Source organism: Varanus komodoensis, unplaced genomic scaffold, assembly GCF_004798865.1.
Source record: "Varanus komodoensis strain SLA01 unplaced genomic scaffold, ASM479886v1 scaffold1, whole genome shotgun sequence".
NCBI lineage: Eukaryota > Metazoa > Chordata > Lepidosauria > Squamata > Varanidae > Varanus > Varanus komodoensis.
In genome coordinates, this window is record NW_025335268.1 from 131,493,824 (window position 1) to 131,513,059 (window position 19,236).

General features: G+C 39.9%; 2 protein-coding genes across 7 annotated transcripts in view; both read left to right on the plus strand.

The window, feature by feature from the left end:
* The window catches only part of LOC123031629 (complement decay-accelerating factor-like), a 20,281-nt gene extending 17,500 nt beyond the window's left edge, over positions 1-2,781 (plus strand). The window contains exons 3-4 of the mRNA XM_044446836.1: positions 1,034-1,060; positions 2,513-2,781. Coding sequence (XP_044302771.1) covers positions 1,034-1,060; positions 2,513-2,556 — 71 coding nt within the window. The 3' untranslated portion in view covers positions 2,557-2,781. The remainder of the gene's footprint in view (positions 1-1,033; positions 1,061-2,512) is intronic.
* Positions 2,782-7,950: 5,169 nt separating this feature from the next.
* Positions 7,951-19,236, plus strand: part of LOC123031598 (complement decay-accelerating factor-like) — a 24,821-nt gene continuing 13,535 nt past the window's right edge. For 2 of the 6 annotated variants that reach the window (XM_044446772.1, XM_044446783.1), the window contains exons 1-4: positions 7,956-8,405; positions 15,112-15,300; positions 17,690-17,878; positions 18,962-19,061. In XM_044446772.1, coding sequence (XP_044302707.1) covers positions 8,333-8,405; positions 15,112-15,300; positions 17,690-17,878; positions 18,962-19,061 — 551 coding nt within the window. In that variant the 5' untranslated portion in view covers positions 7,956-8,332. Of the gene's footprint in view, positions 8,406-15,111; positions 15,301-17,689; positions 17,879-18,961; positions 19,062-19,236 lie in introns of all 6 variants that reach the window. The other 4 variants (XM_044446801.1, XM_044446809.1, XM_044446793.1 and 1 more) reach the window with 3 other exon arrangements.

Sequence of the window (19,236 nt, forward strand, 5' to 3'; positions counted from 1 at the left end):
CTTGTGACCCCAATCCAGCAAAATGTAGTCAATGCTAACTCCCACGGGGGAAAGGAAGCTTACACTAGAAGTTGTGACCAAGTTGTTCCCCTTGTTTGAATGCCATCATTACCACTTTCGGCTGGACGGGGGCCTGCACACTACATCAGGAGCTAATGACAGAAGGATACATATGCTGCCCTTTCTCATTCCTTTCCTGGCATCCCAAATACCAAGCTTCTGAATAGCTTCTTAAAAGCAAGCAGGATAACCTCGTCCTGAACTCTGGAAAGTAACCAGAGTTGAATTGCTATTTTCCACTGATTCAGTAGTGGTAGTGTATGGGTGGGGAACTTTTTCCCAATGTTTATCCTACTTGGTTCTGAAGATGCTCATTTTAAAAACAGCAAGTTTCCAGCTGTTAGTCTGCAAGAACATTTTTTTTAAGTCTGCATGTAGTGTTTAGTAAATTCTCACAACACAATCATAATACTTCCTGGAGAATTCACTTTTGTGCAACTCATAACTGACAGCAGAATATATTATGTAAATGAATTATATAAAGAAAATATATACACTTTAATTCAATTTTTCGCATCAGATACATGCTTAATTTTGAACTTCATTGATGGATATGTAATAGGAGAGACAAGTCAAATGTAAAGAACCTAGAAGTTGCTCTATAGATCAATGTAGCTGTATAGGATTACTGAGCAATAAGTAATTATTCAGTTGCAGAAAGTCATACTGAACCTGACAAAACAAAACAAAAAAAACTTGGAACAACTGAAGTTGCTGCTGAACTGAAACCAAATCAATGTAATCATTCGATTTTCTGCAGTTTCTAAATTGTGTTCCAATATTGCACCAAACCCATGATTAACCAACATGCACTTTTAATATCTGGTTTTTGTGTTTCATTGTGATTAATATTTTCAGTTATTCTGATACGTTTTATTTTTTTTTCTGTCCACATGTACATGAACAATTGAATATATCTATATTGAAAACTTTAGCTCACTTCTCACTTCTCTTATCCCTTCTTCCATTTTAGGATCTGGTAACACAATATTTGCTATAGGTAAGTAGTTAGACAGTGATGTTTTCTCAGTCTTACAAAATAAACTGCTCAGCTAGAAACATAAAATAATTTACTGCCTGGTAGATTACAGAAGTTTTTGAATTCTTTTTAGTATAAATATTTGCATGTAAAACTCTGAACGAAGTAAGCTGAAATTTTTAATGTCCTACCCTTTTCTTTCATATAAAGTATGCATCTCTACTGCAAATATAATTCCTTTTAAAACTGATTAACATTTCTGGGTCTTCTGATCCTGAAGCAAAGGGTAGAAACAGGTATTTCATTAAGCCAAAACATTTTTCCAGCCCTCTACTCTTGCCTTTGCATATTGGCAATATAGGTGCACTAGCTGCATGTGCGTGTCATTAAAGCTCACAATAATGTTATGAGGAATGGGATGAATAATACTGATGTGTCCAGGCTCATAACTTCCATATCCTGTATCTCAGGTGTGTTTTGAGCTATGGCGGTTTGTAATACTGAGGCGTGTCTTGAAGATATCTATAGGAGATCACCACACAGAATGTTTAAAGAATGGGCTGTCGTTGTACTAATGTGAAAAATTGCATTTGCACAGGGCAGCAGGCTTGATTTTCGTTGATTGCCCCCACACCACCATTCCCTACTAGAGTCCTACACACCATACCCACACGGTTGCAAGGCATCCCCGCCACCCAGGATCATCTTGGGTATTTGGAGGGCTGCACTGGTTGGGAGGGATTGGCAAATGTCAGGTGCTTTGCCTCACACAAGGGGGGCTGCTTTCGGTTAGTCACTGGGAAGGCATTTCCTAAAATAGGTTGCCAATGCCATGAAGCTGAGGCACGATCAAGCACTGGCCAAGGGTCCATATCCCAGCAGGGTCTCACTCATAAAAGGCTCCTGAGCTTGGTCCTCCCCTTCATTGGAGACCCATGTTGGCTAAAGGGGCAGGATAGACATCTAATAAAGAAATAATTAATGAATAAAATCATTGCAACTTCCTTGTTATACCAGTGGTTATACCTGCACAAGTTAACCATGGGAACCCACAAGTACCTGTGAGCATTTGATTCCAAAGCAGAGTCTGAGAAGAATCTATTGGAAGTGCAGAAAAAAAGCCAAACTATACTTAAGTGATATATCTTACACAACTTGTTTACACACTGCATATATAAGCCTGGTCAACTTTGTCTGCTTTACTTCTAATATCCTGCAGTTGCTAACAGTCAACAAATTCTTTCTGGTTCTGTCATTTTACACAAACTGGTTTTTCCAGCCAAAGAACAGGTCATTTCTTCTTTGTTTCAAAATGTCAGTCATGTGTTTTGGAGTGGCATGTATGTGTGTTTCTTTTCTCTTCTTACTGACAAGAACATTTAAACAAAAGAAAGTAATTTTTGAAATTCATTTCTGTGAAATGTATAAATGTGAACTTGAAATCTGTGTGGTTTTATTTTTTGCTTTTTATAGGACAACTGACCCTCATTCTGGCTATTCTGGTTCTCATTGTATAGTCCTGGTAAAAGTTCTACCAGAGTAAGAAAACTGTCTCTCTCCAAGACCCTGGTCTGATTACACTGAGTATCTGCAGTAAAGATACAGATGAGGAAGAAATTAATGAGGTTCTCATTTTCATTTTGAACTTTTCAACCACCTTCTATGTCAGTTACTCTTCATGAGTTATACTACTTCAAATTTTACAATGCAGTTCTATAATAAAAATGCCTGTATTAGGATAAATGTACTCCAATTGCTTATGCAGTGTCATATAAATTTTAAAAATTCTCTAAGTTTTAAAGGCTAGAGAAGTTCTCAAATTTCAAGGTAGTCCAGAGTTTCAGTTAAGACTGAACAATGAAAAAGCGAGAAAAAGCAAACTGACAGATTTGTCTATCCCTAAATGAAGGTTTATCATTTCTTCCCTCTTCCACTAATAGCAAATACTACATTTCATCTGAAATAAATCAATGTTAAAGTTATTTTTAATCAGTGTTAAAATCAACAAGCAATTATCTGTTGCTTAGCATCCTGCAAAGCTGCAGAATGACCTCACTATATTGTAATACTGACCAGTCCAAATGTATATTTATTTGGTTCATTTGGCTCATAAAACATCTTAATGTTTTAATTAGCATCTTAATGTCATAGCATCTTAATGTTTTAGTGTACTGCGAACCACTTCGAGCGCAATATATTTTGGGAAAATGCAATATAAAGAGGGTTATGCTTACAATCATCACAAATTAGAAAGGTTCTTAACATTTTATTTATGTTGCCATTTGTCAGTATTCAGAAAATACCAAAGCAGTTGAGGAACAGAAACATCTCATCCAAATGAGGTAACACTACAGCTAGTATCAGACAAGAGATTCCCATGGAAGGACCCAGCTTCCTTAGTTCCATGCACAGGTAGCTGTAGTCTGATTTATACTGTGCCACTGCTGCAGATGGCCATATTAGGATAGTCTTCCGCTAACCACCCAGCAGGGGTAAGGTGACAAATGTAGCTCATAAGAGTCTATCCATTTTATTTATCTTAGAAATAAGGCAATAGGCAAATAGTTGGTTGCTGGTTAATATTTTGATATAATTATTTGTATGTGTAACACATAATAAGATGTTGTGTTTGTGTAACACGTATTTGATGTTGCTTGGTGATGTGCTTAATAAAAATTAAATGTTTTTATTCTACTTTTTGTCCATGGTGTAGTTCACAAAAGCAAACTGCATACTGAGCAAACTGCATATCACTCACCATGTAATGCATTGAAAGAAATAACACCCCAAAATATCTCTCTACTATTTATAAATCAATACTTTACTATTAGTTTATTAGCTAAATGTTGTTTGTGGCTATTTCAGAGTTCAGCAAAGGTATCATTTTACAACTTTTGTTTCTGTTTGCCATCTGGCCTGGCTCCGTTCTTCTAAACTGTCTTCTTGTGAGGAACATCTGTGTACAGCAAGAGAGTTTTGATGTACGATAAGCAAACTGTTTCTCTCTCCTTGAAATGACAAGCCTAGGGTGGAGCTTGTGTGCCTCTGAGAAATCAAATTATCTAACGTTTTATATGTAATCAATGTGGCCTAGTGCTTAAGTGTCAGCCTAGATGTAAAAGATCCAGGTTCTAGTCTGCAATTAGCCATGTTGCTCACTGGGTGACTTATGACCAGTCACTGGGTGACTTATGACCAGTCTCCGCCCAGCCTGTCTCAAATGGTTCTGTAGAATAAACATTGTTGTTGTTGTTAGTCGCGAAGTCGTGTCCGACCCATCACGACCCCATGGACAACATTCCTCCAGGCCTTCCTGTCCTCCACCATCCCCAGAGTCCACTTAAGCTCACACCAACTACTTCAGTGACTCCATCTAGCCACCTCATTCTCTGCCATCCCCTTCTTCTTTTGCCATCTATTGTTCCCAGCATTAGACTCTTCTCCAGGGAGTCCTTCCTTCTCATTAGGTGGCCAAAGTATTTGAGTTTCATCTTCAGGATCTGGCCTTCTAAAGAGCAGTCAGGAATGATCTCCTCTAGGACTGACCGGTTTGATCGCCTTACAGTCCAAGGGACTCGCAGGAGTCTCCTCCAGCACCACAATTCAAAGGCCTCAATTCTTCAGCGCTCAGCCTTCCTTATGGTTCAACTTTCACAGCCGTACATTGCAACTGGGAAAACCATAGTCTTGACTATATGCACTTTTATTGGCAGGGTGATGTCTCTGCTTTTAGTATGCTATCTAGATTTGCCATAGCTTTCCTCCCCAGGAGCAAGCGTCTTTTAATTTCTTGGCTGCAGTCCCCATCTGCGGTAATCTTGGAGTCCAGGAAAATAAAATCTGTCACTACCTCCATTTCTTCCCCATCTATTTGCTAGAAGTGAGAGGACCAGATGCCATGATCTTAGTTTTCTTAATAGAATAAACATGGAAAGGAAGATTATGTAAACTGCCTGGGGTTCATTGCAGGAAGAAAGCCAGACTATAAATATAATACAATGCAATAATAATAAAAACAGAACATAATCCAATAAAATACAATGTGCATGCTCATTGAACTAGTTTAGAACATGAAGTTTGTTCTAAATTGGACACTGTGATCATTTTTGCAATAGCAAATGTATGGCCTCAGATGAACGGAGATTTTGTACAGTGAGAAATTAGGAATGGTTTGGGGTTGCAGGATATCAGTACAAATTTCAGTGCAAGGGATTCCTTGTTATGTGCCATCAAGTTGTCTCCAACTTATGATGATCTTATTAAAAATGGAAGATGAAGAAGCTGTATTCTTGTTACCAAAACAAGTGGAGGGGCTACACCACGGGTCCTCAAACTATGGCCCGCAGGCCGGATGCAGCCCGTCATGCCCATTTATTTGGTCCGCCACAGAGGTTTTGGACTCACTGTGCACGTGGCGAGGTGGGGGCTTGCTCATGCAGAGATTGTTTTGGACTCGCTTGGAGAAATGGATCTCTGAGTGAGGAAGTCTCCACCTTGCAGTGTGTATGCCTAGTGGCAGCTTGCTCTCAAGGAGATCGATTTGGACTCACTCAGAGAAAAGAATCTCTGCCCAAGCAAGCCAATGCCTCACCACGCATGTGTGCGTGCCCCCTGGCTCGGCCCACACCCCCCGCCTGCACCATCTTGGCAGCCCGCGCCCATCGCTGGCACCTTTCAACTGCCCCCCTGCTGAAAAAGTTTGAGGACCCCTGGGCTACACGTTTCAAAATGGGTGAACTTCTCAGTGACAAAGCTGCACATTATGCTGAGATTCAACTAGTGGGTGGGATAACATGTAATATGTACCAGATAAAAGCACATTTATTCTGGCTATGACTTTTTAAAAAGCCAACAGCAATAAAAATACACCCATATGTATTTTTCTGGGGAGGGTGTTCCAAAGATAGGAGGCTACCACTGACAAAGTCCTGTCCTTAATACCTGCTAGTCTGATGGCTCCTGCTGGTAGGCCAGAAATTCAGGCTTCAGTGCAGATTGTATGATTTCACAGGCTAGTGCACTGCAGGCTGCGTGTGTATTCAGAATATTTTCAAATAGGAAACAATATGTATCTTTAATGAAGAAAAATGAATTGACTGATCTCAAAATAACAGCTGCATTCAAATACTGAGTTATTTATTGGCAACTGGAAGCAAGATAATGTCCAACTTTAAAAAGCATCTATTCATTTGACATTACTGTTGGCATTTTAAAAAAGCTTCCCTAATACTATAAGGGTACAATACTATACATAGGCAGAAAAAAGTTCTACAAGGCCCAGCATTCCTCAGCTTGCACATCTGGCTGGGGAACGCTGGAACTGTGAGATTTTTTTTTTTTTTTAAGACTGTCATCCTTTACATAACTTTCTAGCCACTGCATTTGATTGAACTTCCTCCTGGATAGATACATATAAGATTGCACTGCAGAGCTGCAATACTGAACACAGTTTTAAATAACCCCCATCAAACACATTAAAAAAATTTAGGGGCTTTTTTGGTGGGGGGTTAAACATGCATTGGGTGGTACTGCATACCCTACCTTTAGCCCTACATCATACTGATCTGCAGTCACATAAAATAATCTTTGTAATTTGCTTAAAGGATTCCAAACTTTGAATGACCCCACTTTTTGAAGGGGAAAGAGAGTGTATATTTTTAAACATGATGCTAAATAAATACTTAAAATCACAGGAGTGGAAGTTATTAATTTAATAATAATTTAAGCAATCAGATTAAAGATAAAAAGCCTCTTCCCACGTTTCCCATCTAATAGTGGATGAAAGAGGAAAGAATAGTAGGTTACTAGAACATGCAGCCAAATATAGTAGGAAGTAAAACAAAAGGCAGAGTACACAAGTATGAAAAGAGGTGGGGGGAACAGGAGGTACAGGACAGATGTAAAAGTGGAGTGCAAGTAGCAGAAAAACCCACACTCCTTAACAAGGCAGGGAAAATAATACTATGTAAATAGAAAGTTGACCTTTTTTCTCAAATATCTTTGTGTGGTGCACTCTTGCTTTCTGGACATTGTGGTCCCAATCTCATGAATCTTAGTGACATATGCCAAAAAAATAATCAGTACTTAATTAGTCACAATGGAACTGTCTCTCTCATCTAAGTGGGCCTGATATGTAATTTACAACTTGATGTTAAATATGTTAATCTATAGTCCTGCTGTGTTCTGTGGGACTTACATCCAAGTCAGCAGTAAGCTGCAATCCAATGCCCCCTTACTTCAAAGTAAGACCCAATGGACTTACTGAGGCTTCCTTCTGAGTGGACATGTGCAGGATTATGCTGTAAACCTGCAACCTTGTAGGCAGACAAGCTTTTTAAATGACACAAAAGTGAACAGTCTCTAAGCAGCCTAAGTCTGTGTAGGGTCATAACCTTATTCATTTTATGTTACGATCTCATGTAAATATCATTGACTGATGAGATTGAAATATGGAGCCTTGGGGAGAATATTTCTCCTTCTGAGTTCTAATTTGAAAGGACATAACATTAATTTGTGATTATTCAGATAGAGAGGTATAGAAAAGACACTGGGTGGATTCTCTCTCTCCTTCCCTCCCCACCCCCCTCTCTCACACACACACTTTAATTGGAGTAAATAGTCCAAGTGCAGAACATACAGGAATTCTGTGGTGCACAAACCTTACAAATGCTTTTGAGTTCATAGGGTGGCTGTTGACAGGTTGGGCCTCTAATAAAACCTTCAAGAGTTTTGAAAAAATTTCTGCTTGCACTAGGTAAAGCAAACTGAGTCCGGTTCACATGTATGTTTACTCATTCAGTGAAAATAATCTTTTTTTATAAATTGGGATCTCACCCTAACCTTGGCGGAGCTAGAATTTTGAGCCCAACGACAGCTTTGGGTGTGGGTAGAATGCAAAGGACTTTCGGATTCCTTTTACGGAACAAGCCTAGCAACGAACCACTGTTGTCAGCCTGCAGGGAAAACAACGTAATCATCGCAGGAAACTGGGGAAAGAGAAAAAAAGAAGAAGGAGGAAGATAAAGCGGAAATCCACCCCGTCACACAAGTGTACTTCTCACACTTCTTTGAGCCAGGGAGACCCGCACACGTCGACCGTCCTGCAGATGCCGCTTTCCCGTTACAAGACCTTGAATTTTCCGGAAGAGTAGCCCGAAGGCTTGTATTGGACGTCCCTGGGTCGTCCCCTGCTGGCGCCCCGGTCTCCCTCTGTGCGGAGCTTTGCTGCACCCTCTCGCAGCCTTCCCGTGAGAATCAGTCGCTCAAAGGGCTGCGGACCTCGCTTTCCTTGCAATGCTTGGGTTCCCGCTGTCCGCTCTGAATTCGAGGCTCTTCGTGCTTCTTTCAGTGCTTTCCGAAATACACGGTAAGTAAATAAAGGGAGAAGGATGCTGTGACAACGTGAGAAAACGACTTCCTGCCCTTTTGATCTTCTATTCTGTAGTGCTCGTTCTCCCCTGGATAGGAGGGTCTCTCTCTCTCTCTTTTCTATTTATTTGCACTAGTCATTGCAATAGTTCTTTTTGTCTGAAAATGGCTGTTGCTGAAATATTACATTCAGAATTCTTACCCTGTTTATGTCACCTTTTGCTTTTCACCTGTCCTTAGAAAGTATGTTTCTTCTGCCATTCATCTAGGCTTTTACTTTCTTTTTGCCACAGGAATTGGTAATCTTCTCTAATAATATCTTGCTTTCAGTTCTTCTGCCTCCTGGTCATTAAGTTGTGAAATGAAAATCAGTTCTTTATGCAGACTTTAAATTCCTCAGGAATGTTATTTAAGTTGTATTTTGGCACTATGTTTGTGTTAGTGAACTTTTTTAGCTTGACTGATTTTTTTATATTATGAGTTCATGTTGATGACAGGAATCTGCTCCTGGGCTTATTTTGGCAGTGAGAATACACTGTGATGGAAAGCCAGCTAGGATTCCCCACTCCCCTGGCCAACTGGGTTTCCTGCCAGACATCCCTTATCCAGAAATCCTGGACCAGCCACTGGATTCAGCACACAATGGGCCTAAGCTTGGGGAAATAAACTTTATTAAAAGTGTAAAAATAGAGGTGAAGGGACTAAAACATACAAGTCTAAAAGGATAAAATCAGGGAAGTGGGAGAAGGAAGGGAGGAAAGGGGAACTGGACAGCAGCAATAAAGTTCCAGCCAGCCAAGAACCCCCTTCCCAGGGCCTTGCCCACTTGGACACTAAAATAACAAACAACTTCTATCTTAGCTTAGGCACAATAACTCTGCTTTCTAACAGCACAGCAAAGCACCATAACCATCATCTGTGCAGAGGATCAGCAGCAGAACAGAACTTCCCCAAAAGAGGAATGAAACACTTCTTGATCCTTGGAGCTTCATTCCCCTGCAACCTCAATCAGCTGACCATGGGTGAACACCTAATTCCCAGTCTCCAGGGTTTACCCATTAACTCTGGGTGCTAGCCACCAATTTCACTTTTTTATCTCTTGTGACCTTGAAGCCAATTAAGAGTTCTCACTTCCCTAACCTGAGGGAGGTGAAAATCTCCCAGAGGCTTTGACTGCCTCAATCCCACAAGGCTGGCACCTAGTATTTCCAGCATTTTATCCTTTCCTGAGTCAACCCATCCCCTACCTCCTGAAGCCTGGAAATCAAATTCGCATTACATATAGATTCTCCATCTTCTGCTATTTGTTTTCTGTACTGGCCATCTGGTGATGTCCATGTATACACCCTTCTGATTGGTTGCTTGAAGTGTATATTTGCATTAAACAGATTGTTGGCTTCAGAATTCTGAGTCATTCTCTTGCTTCATTTCTTACCCCAGGCCAAATTTGCACACAGCTTTTGAGTCTGCTTTGTTTTCTACTTTTGCATTCCAGTCACCTAAGATTACCAGCATATCTTGCTTTGGCATACTATTGATTTCATTTTGAATACCTACATAAAAGTTTTCAATTTCTTCTTATTCAGCATCTGTTGTAGGAGCATAGAGTTGAATGATAGTTATGATGATAGGCTTCCTGCAAGTTCTGATTGATATTATTCAATCAGATTTTCCATTATAGTTCTTTACTGCCTGTGCCACATCTTGCCTCAGTATTACACCCACCATTTCTTCTGAGTTTGCCATTTCCAAGATAAAACTCTTTGTGCCTGACTGAAACAACAAACACATAAACAAAAACATTCCAGTCCACTTCGGTTTACTCACACCAAGTACTGTGCTGTTTAGGCCTTCCATTCCGTGCTTCATGGTTTCTAGTTCACCTTGATCCATGCTTCTCACATTCCATCTTCCAATTGTATATGATGTGCAGCAGTGAGCTTTCCTTTCACCTCCATGCATGTCAACCGCTAGATTTGTGCTTCCCTAGTAGCTTGCTGAGTGTCTGCCAACCTAGGTCACTCACCTTTCAGCACTATCTCTTGTTTCATTTTGGATTGCTTCATCATAGCATTTTCAAGTTAAGAAGAGTCATAAGTGCTTTACTTTGCCTTCTTCTGAGCAGTATTATGCAGAATTAGCTTGAGCATCATTGCTGCTCTCTATGAAAGATCTTCTACCAGAGTCACCTTCAGCTACTGTTTCTGTCCAGTAGCTGCTTTTCAGATGTATTTCTGCCCCCATCACCATTAGAGATAACTTCTCTTCTGTTAATGTGACCATTCCTCCTGAAGAGGATGGATGCATCTTAGTCTAGAGCAGGGGTCGGCAACCTTTAACACTCAAAGAGCCATTTGGACCCATTTCCCACAGAAAAGAAAACACCGGGAGCCGCAAAACCCTTTTATTTATTTTATTTATTAAAACATTTCTATGCCAAAAACATTTCTTTTGACATCTAAAATGAAGTTGACACTGCATATATAGTTTTTAGCTTTATGCTATGTATAAAAAAAAACTATAGTGTGTTGCATTTATGAAATCAATGAACTGCTACAGAGAAAACAAATTTTTATTTCTGCATGCAAGAAAAACATTTTGAACTCTGAAAAAAAAGACGCTGGAAAGTTACTTTCAAATAAAATATTCAATGTCTATCTGAGTCCTCCTTGAATTTATGAAATAAAAAGCCGAACTTATATTATTCACTAGCAGCAAACCAAACATGCCACCTGCAGCAAACCAAAAATGCCGTCTGCTTCTGTGTGCCCTCATCCTTTTATCACGTGGTGAAATATTGAACAAACATCCCTCTCCCAATGTAATAATGTTGCTGGAGTTTTTATAAGAATGTTTATAAGAAGTAGATCTATATCTTCATTATGATTTAGCTGCAGCTCTTGTTCATTCACTAAAAACTGTTATTTTTAATCTTACATTATAAACTAGTAGGATTCCTTTCATATATTTTGAATAGGAGAACAGCTTCCTGCAGAGTCAAAGTCAGTGCTAAAGGGCTGCATGCATTAAACAGCAAACCCCATAAGTTCGTCAGCAGTAAAAGCAAATGAATCTACCCACATACCATTAAACCTTCGGTTTTCTTCAGAAACTTTTCTTATCTTTGGATTTATGCATGGTTGGAAGGGAGGAAAGGTCAGCAAATTGGTGCTGGTCGCAGATATAGGTGTGTTTAGTGAATGATTAGCAGATAAACCGTCAAGTGATTTGAATTGTGACAGGTCCCAAGCACAGCTTTTAACATTCAGATGAAGGAGATTACACTGGGACAAAGAGAATCTTTTCAGCAGTGTTTTGTGTAACATGAGAGCCTGCAGGAAGCTTGTTTAGCAGAGGAATGTAGTGATTTACTTAACTAGCTGATTTACTTAACTAGCTAGCGCTGCCTTCCTGAGTGGAGCTTCGAGTGGATCAGCGGCTGTGTGTTTTGAGCGACGGAGCCGCAGCAGAGCGGTTCAAGAGCCACATGCGGCTCCGGAGCCGCGGGTTGCTGACCCCTGGTCTAGTCTCTGCTCCGAAAATTCCACCTTGGGTAACCCCACTAGGAAACCAGCCTAGTGAGAAAATCTGGCAACATGACACTCAATTTCTTTGATACTGTCAAACCACCCCTACCACAAGGCATTTATCCAAGAAAAGGAGGGGGAAATGTTAATTGAACTTCCTAAATATGGTTCTTTTAGAACTGATAGTCACTTTCATTTTAAACCACATAGACTAAAATAACTGTGTCTGGCTGAAGTCCTATGCATGTACATGATGTGGAAAAACCAGTTTAACTCAGTGGGACTTTCTTAGGAGCCATGCACTGTATTACACTGAAACTCATGAAGAGCTGAGTTCCAATTGATTTCAGTGACAGTTAAGAATGACTTTTCTGAATTGTTAAAGATAATGTATTCTAGTTTTAAATATTAGGTGTTCTGGTTTTACCAAGTTACTGGTTCTAAAAATCACAACAAGCAAGTCATCAACACTCAGAAGAAGCATTTTGTTGATCCCCAGAGTTTTTCCCTACTATTTCAAATACCAAAAAGAAGTGCTGATGACCCCAGTTTCTACTCACATACCTGTTTCTAGAGTCAATGTCCCTAAGTAATTCTTTGCCCAATGCAAATGAATAGGCTTTGTTGCTGGGCTAAAACTTCTATTTGTGTATAAATTTGTTAAATTTGGTGAATTAGTAAATTGTATTTACTAGGTCAAGACACTGACATTAAGGATAGTATAGTGCCTGAAAGGAGTTTTAAAGTTTTCAGACCCTCCCTTGAAAGAAAAGGTTTGATTATTCCAGTGTATCTCAGAGAGAAGCATCTTAAGAGTCCTCATATTATGACTGCCAGAGATTTTAGGAAGCTGTTTGCATGCAATCAAGCTGGGGCAAAAGGTGATTTGGAGGAAGAATACTTAGGATATTATTTACATTTGGTCTGTATCATTTGGTTCAGAACGCAATAGTCAAATCTTGTAAATGGTGCCTTTGTTGTTGGACCGTCCTGAGACTTTTATATATAGGACAGGATACACAAGTTTTAAACCAACCAACCAACCATGGATTGCTGACTGCTCAACTGGAAATTAGTTTTTATTGGAGGGCAGGGGAAAAGACGTAACTTAAAAAGTAGCCATATCTGCAACAGCTAGAGCAAATACAGGTGCTTTGCACTGCTGCTGAAATATAACGGGCAGTGCAATTCCACAGCTTCTAGAAAGCATCTGATAACCATAGGATCCTTTGGAAGGCCAGATACTAGGTGGAAAATTGCTCCAACATCATAGCTGGGTCTCCATCCGAAGATCCCCCCTCCCCACTGTTAGCACGGGAAGAACTGCACCAGCTGCAGAGAAGAAGGGGTTTAGAGGATGGGTAGGGAGGAGGTACCCTGGTGATGCCTCAGTCCCCTCCCACTCCAAAGGTGACCTCTGCCTCCACACTCCTCCTGTCCTGCCAAGGAGGTCCATACTCTTCTGAGTCTGGAGGCATCTCCACAGAGTTGTGCACTAGTTGTCACAACTGTATACTTGAAACCATTTTATTGGTCCAGGACTGCACACTGAAACAGCATCGCTGCCACTGTTCTTTGCATAACAAACATGTGTTATTACATAAATTCAAATGCAGCTCTGTGGTGGCAACATCATACTGTAATGTACATTCTCAAAAAATGATCTTTTGCAGGTTCCTAGAGCAACATTCCGGTGTGCTTAATTTGGTTCTGTGAGATGCTAGGGTGGTAATGCATGTGTTTTGCAAGTAATGAAAACTTGGCAGAAAGATGTACCAGGATATCTGATGCTTTGATGCAGGGAAGAATGAGTCTGTGGAATGGGAAAGATGTGTGTTTAAAACAGTATTACGGCTTGATGCAAATGTAGGGGCAATATGACTAGCCTTGACAGTGGCCTCTGAAGCTGATAACACTGAAAAATTGCAGTGGGTGATAATGCTGTGGTCATATCAGTTGATATAATGCCACTGTCTCCAGGGCTCAGCTCCTACAAATTATAACAGAATATTGACAGCCAGGTTGAACCTCATGTCAAATTCTAGACTGTCCAAGCTTGGGGAGTTTTAAGACCTTCTGCCAAGGATAATCCTTCAAACCAGATATAGGAAAAAAAAATAAAAGAAGGTGCTTTGGATTTACTTTATCAAAGGTCTAAAAGCTAAGATAATCTTGCGAACTTTTTTCCTAAGGAAAAAAATGGAGCAGCTTAATTATCATGGAGTCCTGCACATGGAGAAAAATTTAGTGTTAAAAAATTAGCTAGTTATCTACTTGAGTATAACCTTGGGTTTCATAGTGTATCCAGAATTTGTTTCAGTGAGAATGAGCTGAGAGTAAGCGTCTTTGGGTTGCTGTTTAAGTATTTCTATGAAACAGAGCCTGAAGGCAAAGTATCACATGCTTATAGGACAATCAGACAATTATTTAGAGGCTTGGTTGACTTCAATAAACACTCTGCACTTATATTATAAAATAATTATCCTGTTTCTTCAATGAGATGCATCATTGTGAAAAAGAGATATATGGTGAACAGCTAAAGGTATTATTTTTCCTAATATTGATGAACTCTGCAGCGTTTGATAATGGAACATAGGATGTCCTCTCATAGAAATATTACAATGCAGTAGCATTAGCCTGTGCTACGTGGGGAGAATAACACAAGATGCCTGCTAAACTGTGTGCCCTGCCCTGGTTCTTTCTCTGTCTTCTTTCATAGTTGGAGGCCTTTACCAATATCCCAGTCTTCCCTGGCTTGCTGCTGCCCCCCCCCCCCCCCCCCACCCCATGTTTTCCAGTTCAGGTGGCCACTTCACTTTGCCATGGGATAAGTTCAATGCTGACAAGCTGGATATTTTCCTCCCTCATGCTGCAGCTATAATTAACAAGGCAGACTGAATCAGAAGCTGAGTGATCTTGAGTCAGCCCATTTCCCTTTTACTTGGCTGTTCGGAGGGGTGAATTGGGTGGGATGATGGTTGTTAAGAGGTTTCTGTGTATAACATGTTTTATTAATGTTGTAATATTCAACTAAAATGGAATACAGTGTTTTGTATCACTTTAACAAAACAGGGTTATGATCTGTTTTGCTATTGATGTTCAATGTGAATCCATTTAAAATACTGGAAAACCAAACTAGCTATGCATTGACTGAAATCAGTTATCTGCTTATCATAGGCGATTGTGGAGCTCCGCCAACATTGAAAAATGCTGTTCCCTTGGATAAAGATTATAAAGACAGCTATCTTCCTGGCCATTCAGTAACCTATACCTGTTTGAGTGGTTTTTACAATATCCAAGGAAAGCTAGATGTTATAACATGCCTACGAGATTCTCAGTGGTCACCCCTGGAAGATTTTTGTGAACGTAAGTTTTATTTTTTGCTGTACATGTTTTTGGCCATTAGTCTTGGAATGTACTGAATAGTTTATGGCTTGTAATACTCCAAATGAACTGGTAAGAGTATTATTAACTTTCTTTGAATTTTGTGTCACTCCTGCTGATGCTGAAATGATTACACCTTGTTAGCAGCCATATCAACAGCCATGTGCTGGACAAGAAAGTCAGCCCACCTCTATCAGACTGGTCTTGCAGATTCTGAAAAAAGTTTTAAACTTAATACTATGTCCAGACTCTGTGCAGATCAAATCCATAAAAATCAGTTTATTGGGAAATGGTTAACTATCTGTCTTGCCTTGATTGAACAGTTTATGAACTCCCATACCCAGGCATCAGTTTAGCACCATTACCACCTCATCTGAACTGAATGAAGAAAAAAATTCCACCCTTATACCTGAATATAAGGATATCTGAGTACTGGAATACATGTAAGAACTATTGGGATATACTTGCTCACCACTCCATTAGCATCCTCACACATGCTAGACTCACCTTCTAAACTCCTGAGCTCCTTGTGTTGCGGGACATCTCTGCCTTCATATTTAAAAGTTGAAACATGGAGGAAGAATTGATGAGCAGAGGAAAGGAAAAGAAGAAAAATCAGGCATCAGTGCTTAATGTTATATGGTACAAAATTTTGTAGAAATGGGCTGTTCACAGTTCAGAAAAGACCCAGAAAGTTGAATGGACCTTCATCTGAATGGCTGTAGTGCCGCTAAATATTTCTGGGGGTTGGTCACATGCATGGGCGCTAGTGCTGAGGTTCTTGGAGAAGAATTCTTTAGAGGTCTCAGAGGAAGGGGAAACTTTGGGGGCCTAATGGGGAAATTGTTGGCTTCTTGTGCCTCCTGCCATGGCATTAAACTTCAGGGACCCAGATGATTCCATCGCCTCCGGTGCAGATGGTCCTGCAGCTTTTCTATGCTGGTGGGTCATCCCCAAAGGTCTCTGTTAGCAGGAGGAAGATATAACTGTGAAAGATATTCCAACTGTGGAATGCGCTCCCCAGAGAGGTTCGCCTGGCACCAACATTATATTCTTTTTGGCGCCAGGTAAAAACCTTTTTATTCGCCTGGCATTTTAATATTTTAATATTTTAGCTAGTTTTTAATGGTCATGCTTAGTCACATTTCACTTTTTTATTTTATTTTATTTTATTATGTTTGTTGTATTTGTTGTGTGTGTTTATTTTTATGTTTAACTATGCTGTAAGCGGTCCTGAGACATTGTTAAGGATGTGGTAAAATACTGTAAATAAAATAAATTTAAGTAAATAAATAAAGCTAGACGCTAATTCTGAAGGAGCTCTTAAGGAAAAGTAATTTCTGTGTCTGCAGTTCTGGCTGTGTTGCAGCTTCTTCAGAAGAAATATGTGGCATTATGAAAATCCTTATTCTACTGGTTGTCTCTCAGCTTTTGCACGGATAGGACAGGTACCTTTGAATAAAATGAGGTACCTTTGAATAAAATTCCCTTTCTAGCAGGGAAATTGGACTGTGTGTCAGGTATAGGCTAGCATAAGCCTTTCCTATGAACATATATTGGGATTTACCAATTCAAACAGTAATGTATATTTTACCATCTTTATGACAGACCAAGATGTCTCTTTTTCCAAGTAGTTTGATATTCATTTCTATCTGGGGGGATGCAAGGCTTGCCTTTGCAGGCAAATGGTGGGAGTAGCTACAGACAAAATCTCTGAAAGCTGAGAGCTATGAGAAGAGCACTGGCCACGGCATCATCAGTTGCCCAGCAGATCTTAGGACTGAGGTCTGGCTTTGTCAGACTGTATTAGGCAGAGGCTGGGAGACCAAACTGCCCCGGAAGACAGGAGGAGCAGCATTTTCTGGCCATACTTGCTGCATGACAGCTGATTGCCTGAGGCATGAAGAAACTAACAGCAGAATCTGGATAACCTATTAATCTATACTGGGTTAAATCAACTCTACAACAAGCCATGGGTAGTTGGGATGGCTCATAAACCATCCCAAGGAGACAGTGCTAGGTTTGGACGACACGTTAAACTGCCATGTCTTATGGCGCGTTATTGTATTATGTGAGTCCAATCAATCAATCACCAGATGTAGGAATGGTGGTGAAGGAGGAATGCAGAGGTATTCTGAGTATTTGGGTGTATCTGGAGTTGTACCCCTGTCAGATTGGCCACTGTTTGTAAATGATTTCCTGCTCTCTGCCAAGGCAATGTCTTGACTATTTTGTGAGGTTGGAGTGGGTTTACTCTTTATGTGTTGTGGTTGACTTAGCAGATAGGCTGTTGAACAGAAAGCTATGTCATCCTGTAAAAGATTGGTCTTACTTTTACAGTTCTTGCCACTCTGTCTGCTTTCATTGACAGCCAGCTGTGTTAAACCACCAAGGTTTAAATTTGCCAGAATAGAACCGGGATTTGCTAAGGCCTACTATGCAGCTAAATCCAAAGTGAACTATGTCTGCCGTCCAGGTTATGAAAGAATCCTTGGAACTACCCCTGTTGTAACTTGTCGTGAGAATTATACCTGGACAGAAATCCCAGATTTTTGTAAAGGTCAGTTTCTTATTGTTGCAATTAGCTTCAAGACTACACTGAGCAGCTGCACTTTTGGCCTTTAATATTTTCACAAAGGTTTGATCCCAAGGGCACAATGCTGTAGCTGGTAGATGCTACTTGGCATCCAAGGTAGCAATGGGGATTCTTCCTTTGGAGAGGTCCTGCAGACAGAAGACCATCTTCAAGACAGGACCTGGGAGGCAGGGAGAAGAAGCGTGGGGCATGGAAGGGAAGGGTTAGCCCTTCCTTCTTACAGAGAGGGAAAAACATTTTTAGCCAATGTCAATCATGTAAATGTTTTTAGAGTGAAGGGAGTGTGGAGGCAATCCTTTGTGTTTTTCCCACACTTGAGTGGATTCCTGTAAATGTCCAAGTTTGGAAGATTATAAGCAGCCACATAGGAAGCATCCTAAGAATATCAATAGCTACAATCTTTAAATAAATTGTTTAGGGATTGTGTGGCTGATACTTCCATTCTTCCATGCAACTCTGTTATGGCGTTGAGGAACCTAAGAAATTAAGATGCTTTTAGTTTGCTTTTAATTTGGTTTTGTATAATCTGCTGTTTTTGTCATGTATTTTTCTGGATCATGAACAGTTTGGCTGTGAGTAGCCTTGTACGTTTTATATTCAGAAAGAAAGGCAATATAAAATGTTTTAAATAAATAAAAAATGGACTAACTGCCTAAAATGTTGGTCAAAATAGTCAAGAATGAAAAAGAAGTAAATTGAAAAATGATATTTTAAAAAAGATTTTAAGAAAATCTACCCAAACTATACCATATGCCAGAATTTCTCTAAGAACAGGCTGAAAGTAATTAGTTTCAGTGAATTTCTTAAAGTTTTATTAAATTACAACCAGTACTTGTGTTTTTGCAATGCGGTATTTCTACCTTGGTTTTTAAAAAAAACACTATTTTCTATTTTAAGAAAAGCTTATCTAATACTGGGGGCAGGTACTGATTCCTGATAAAGGAGGCCTATCATGAAACATTCTTGTGGCCAGGATAATCACTGAATTAATTGTGTGTTTGTCCATATAAACCTAGCATGCTAATTCTCAATATTGTTCTCTACCAGGAAAATCCTGTGGTCATCCAGGAAAACCAGAAAATGGCGAAGCTGTAATTCTAACTGATTTCCTGTATTTGGCAAAAGTACATTTCACCTGTGAAGATGGGTGTGTTGGTTGACTCTACTAGCAAAAGTTACATAAAGTATATGGGCTGGATCCAGATTTAGTTATGCTCAGAGATGATCCACTGAAATCAATGAGATGGAGAACAAAACAGATCCATGGTCTACCTGACATTCTCTCTCTCTCTCTCTCTCTCTCTCTCTCTCTCTCTCTCTCT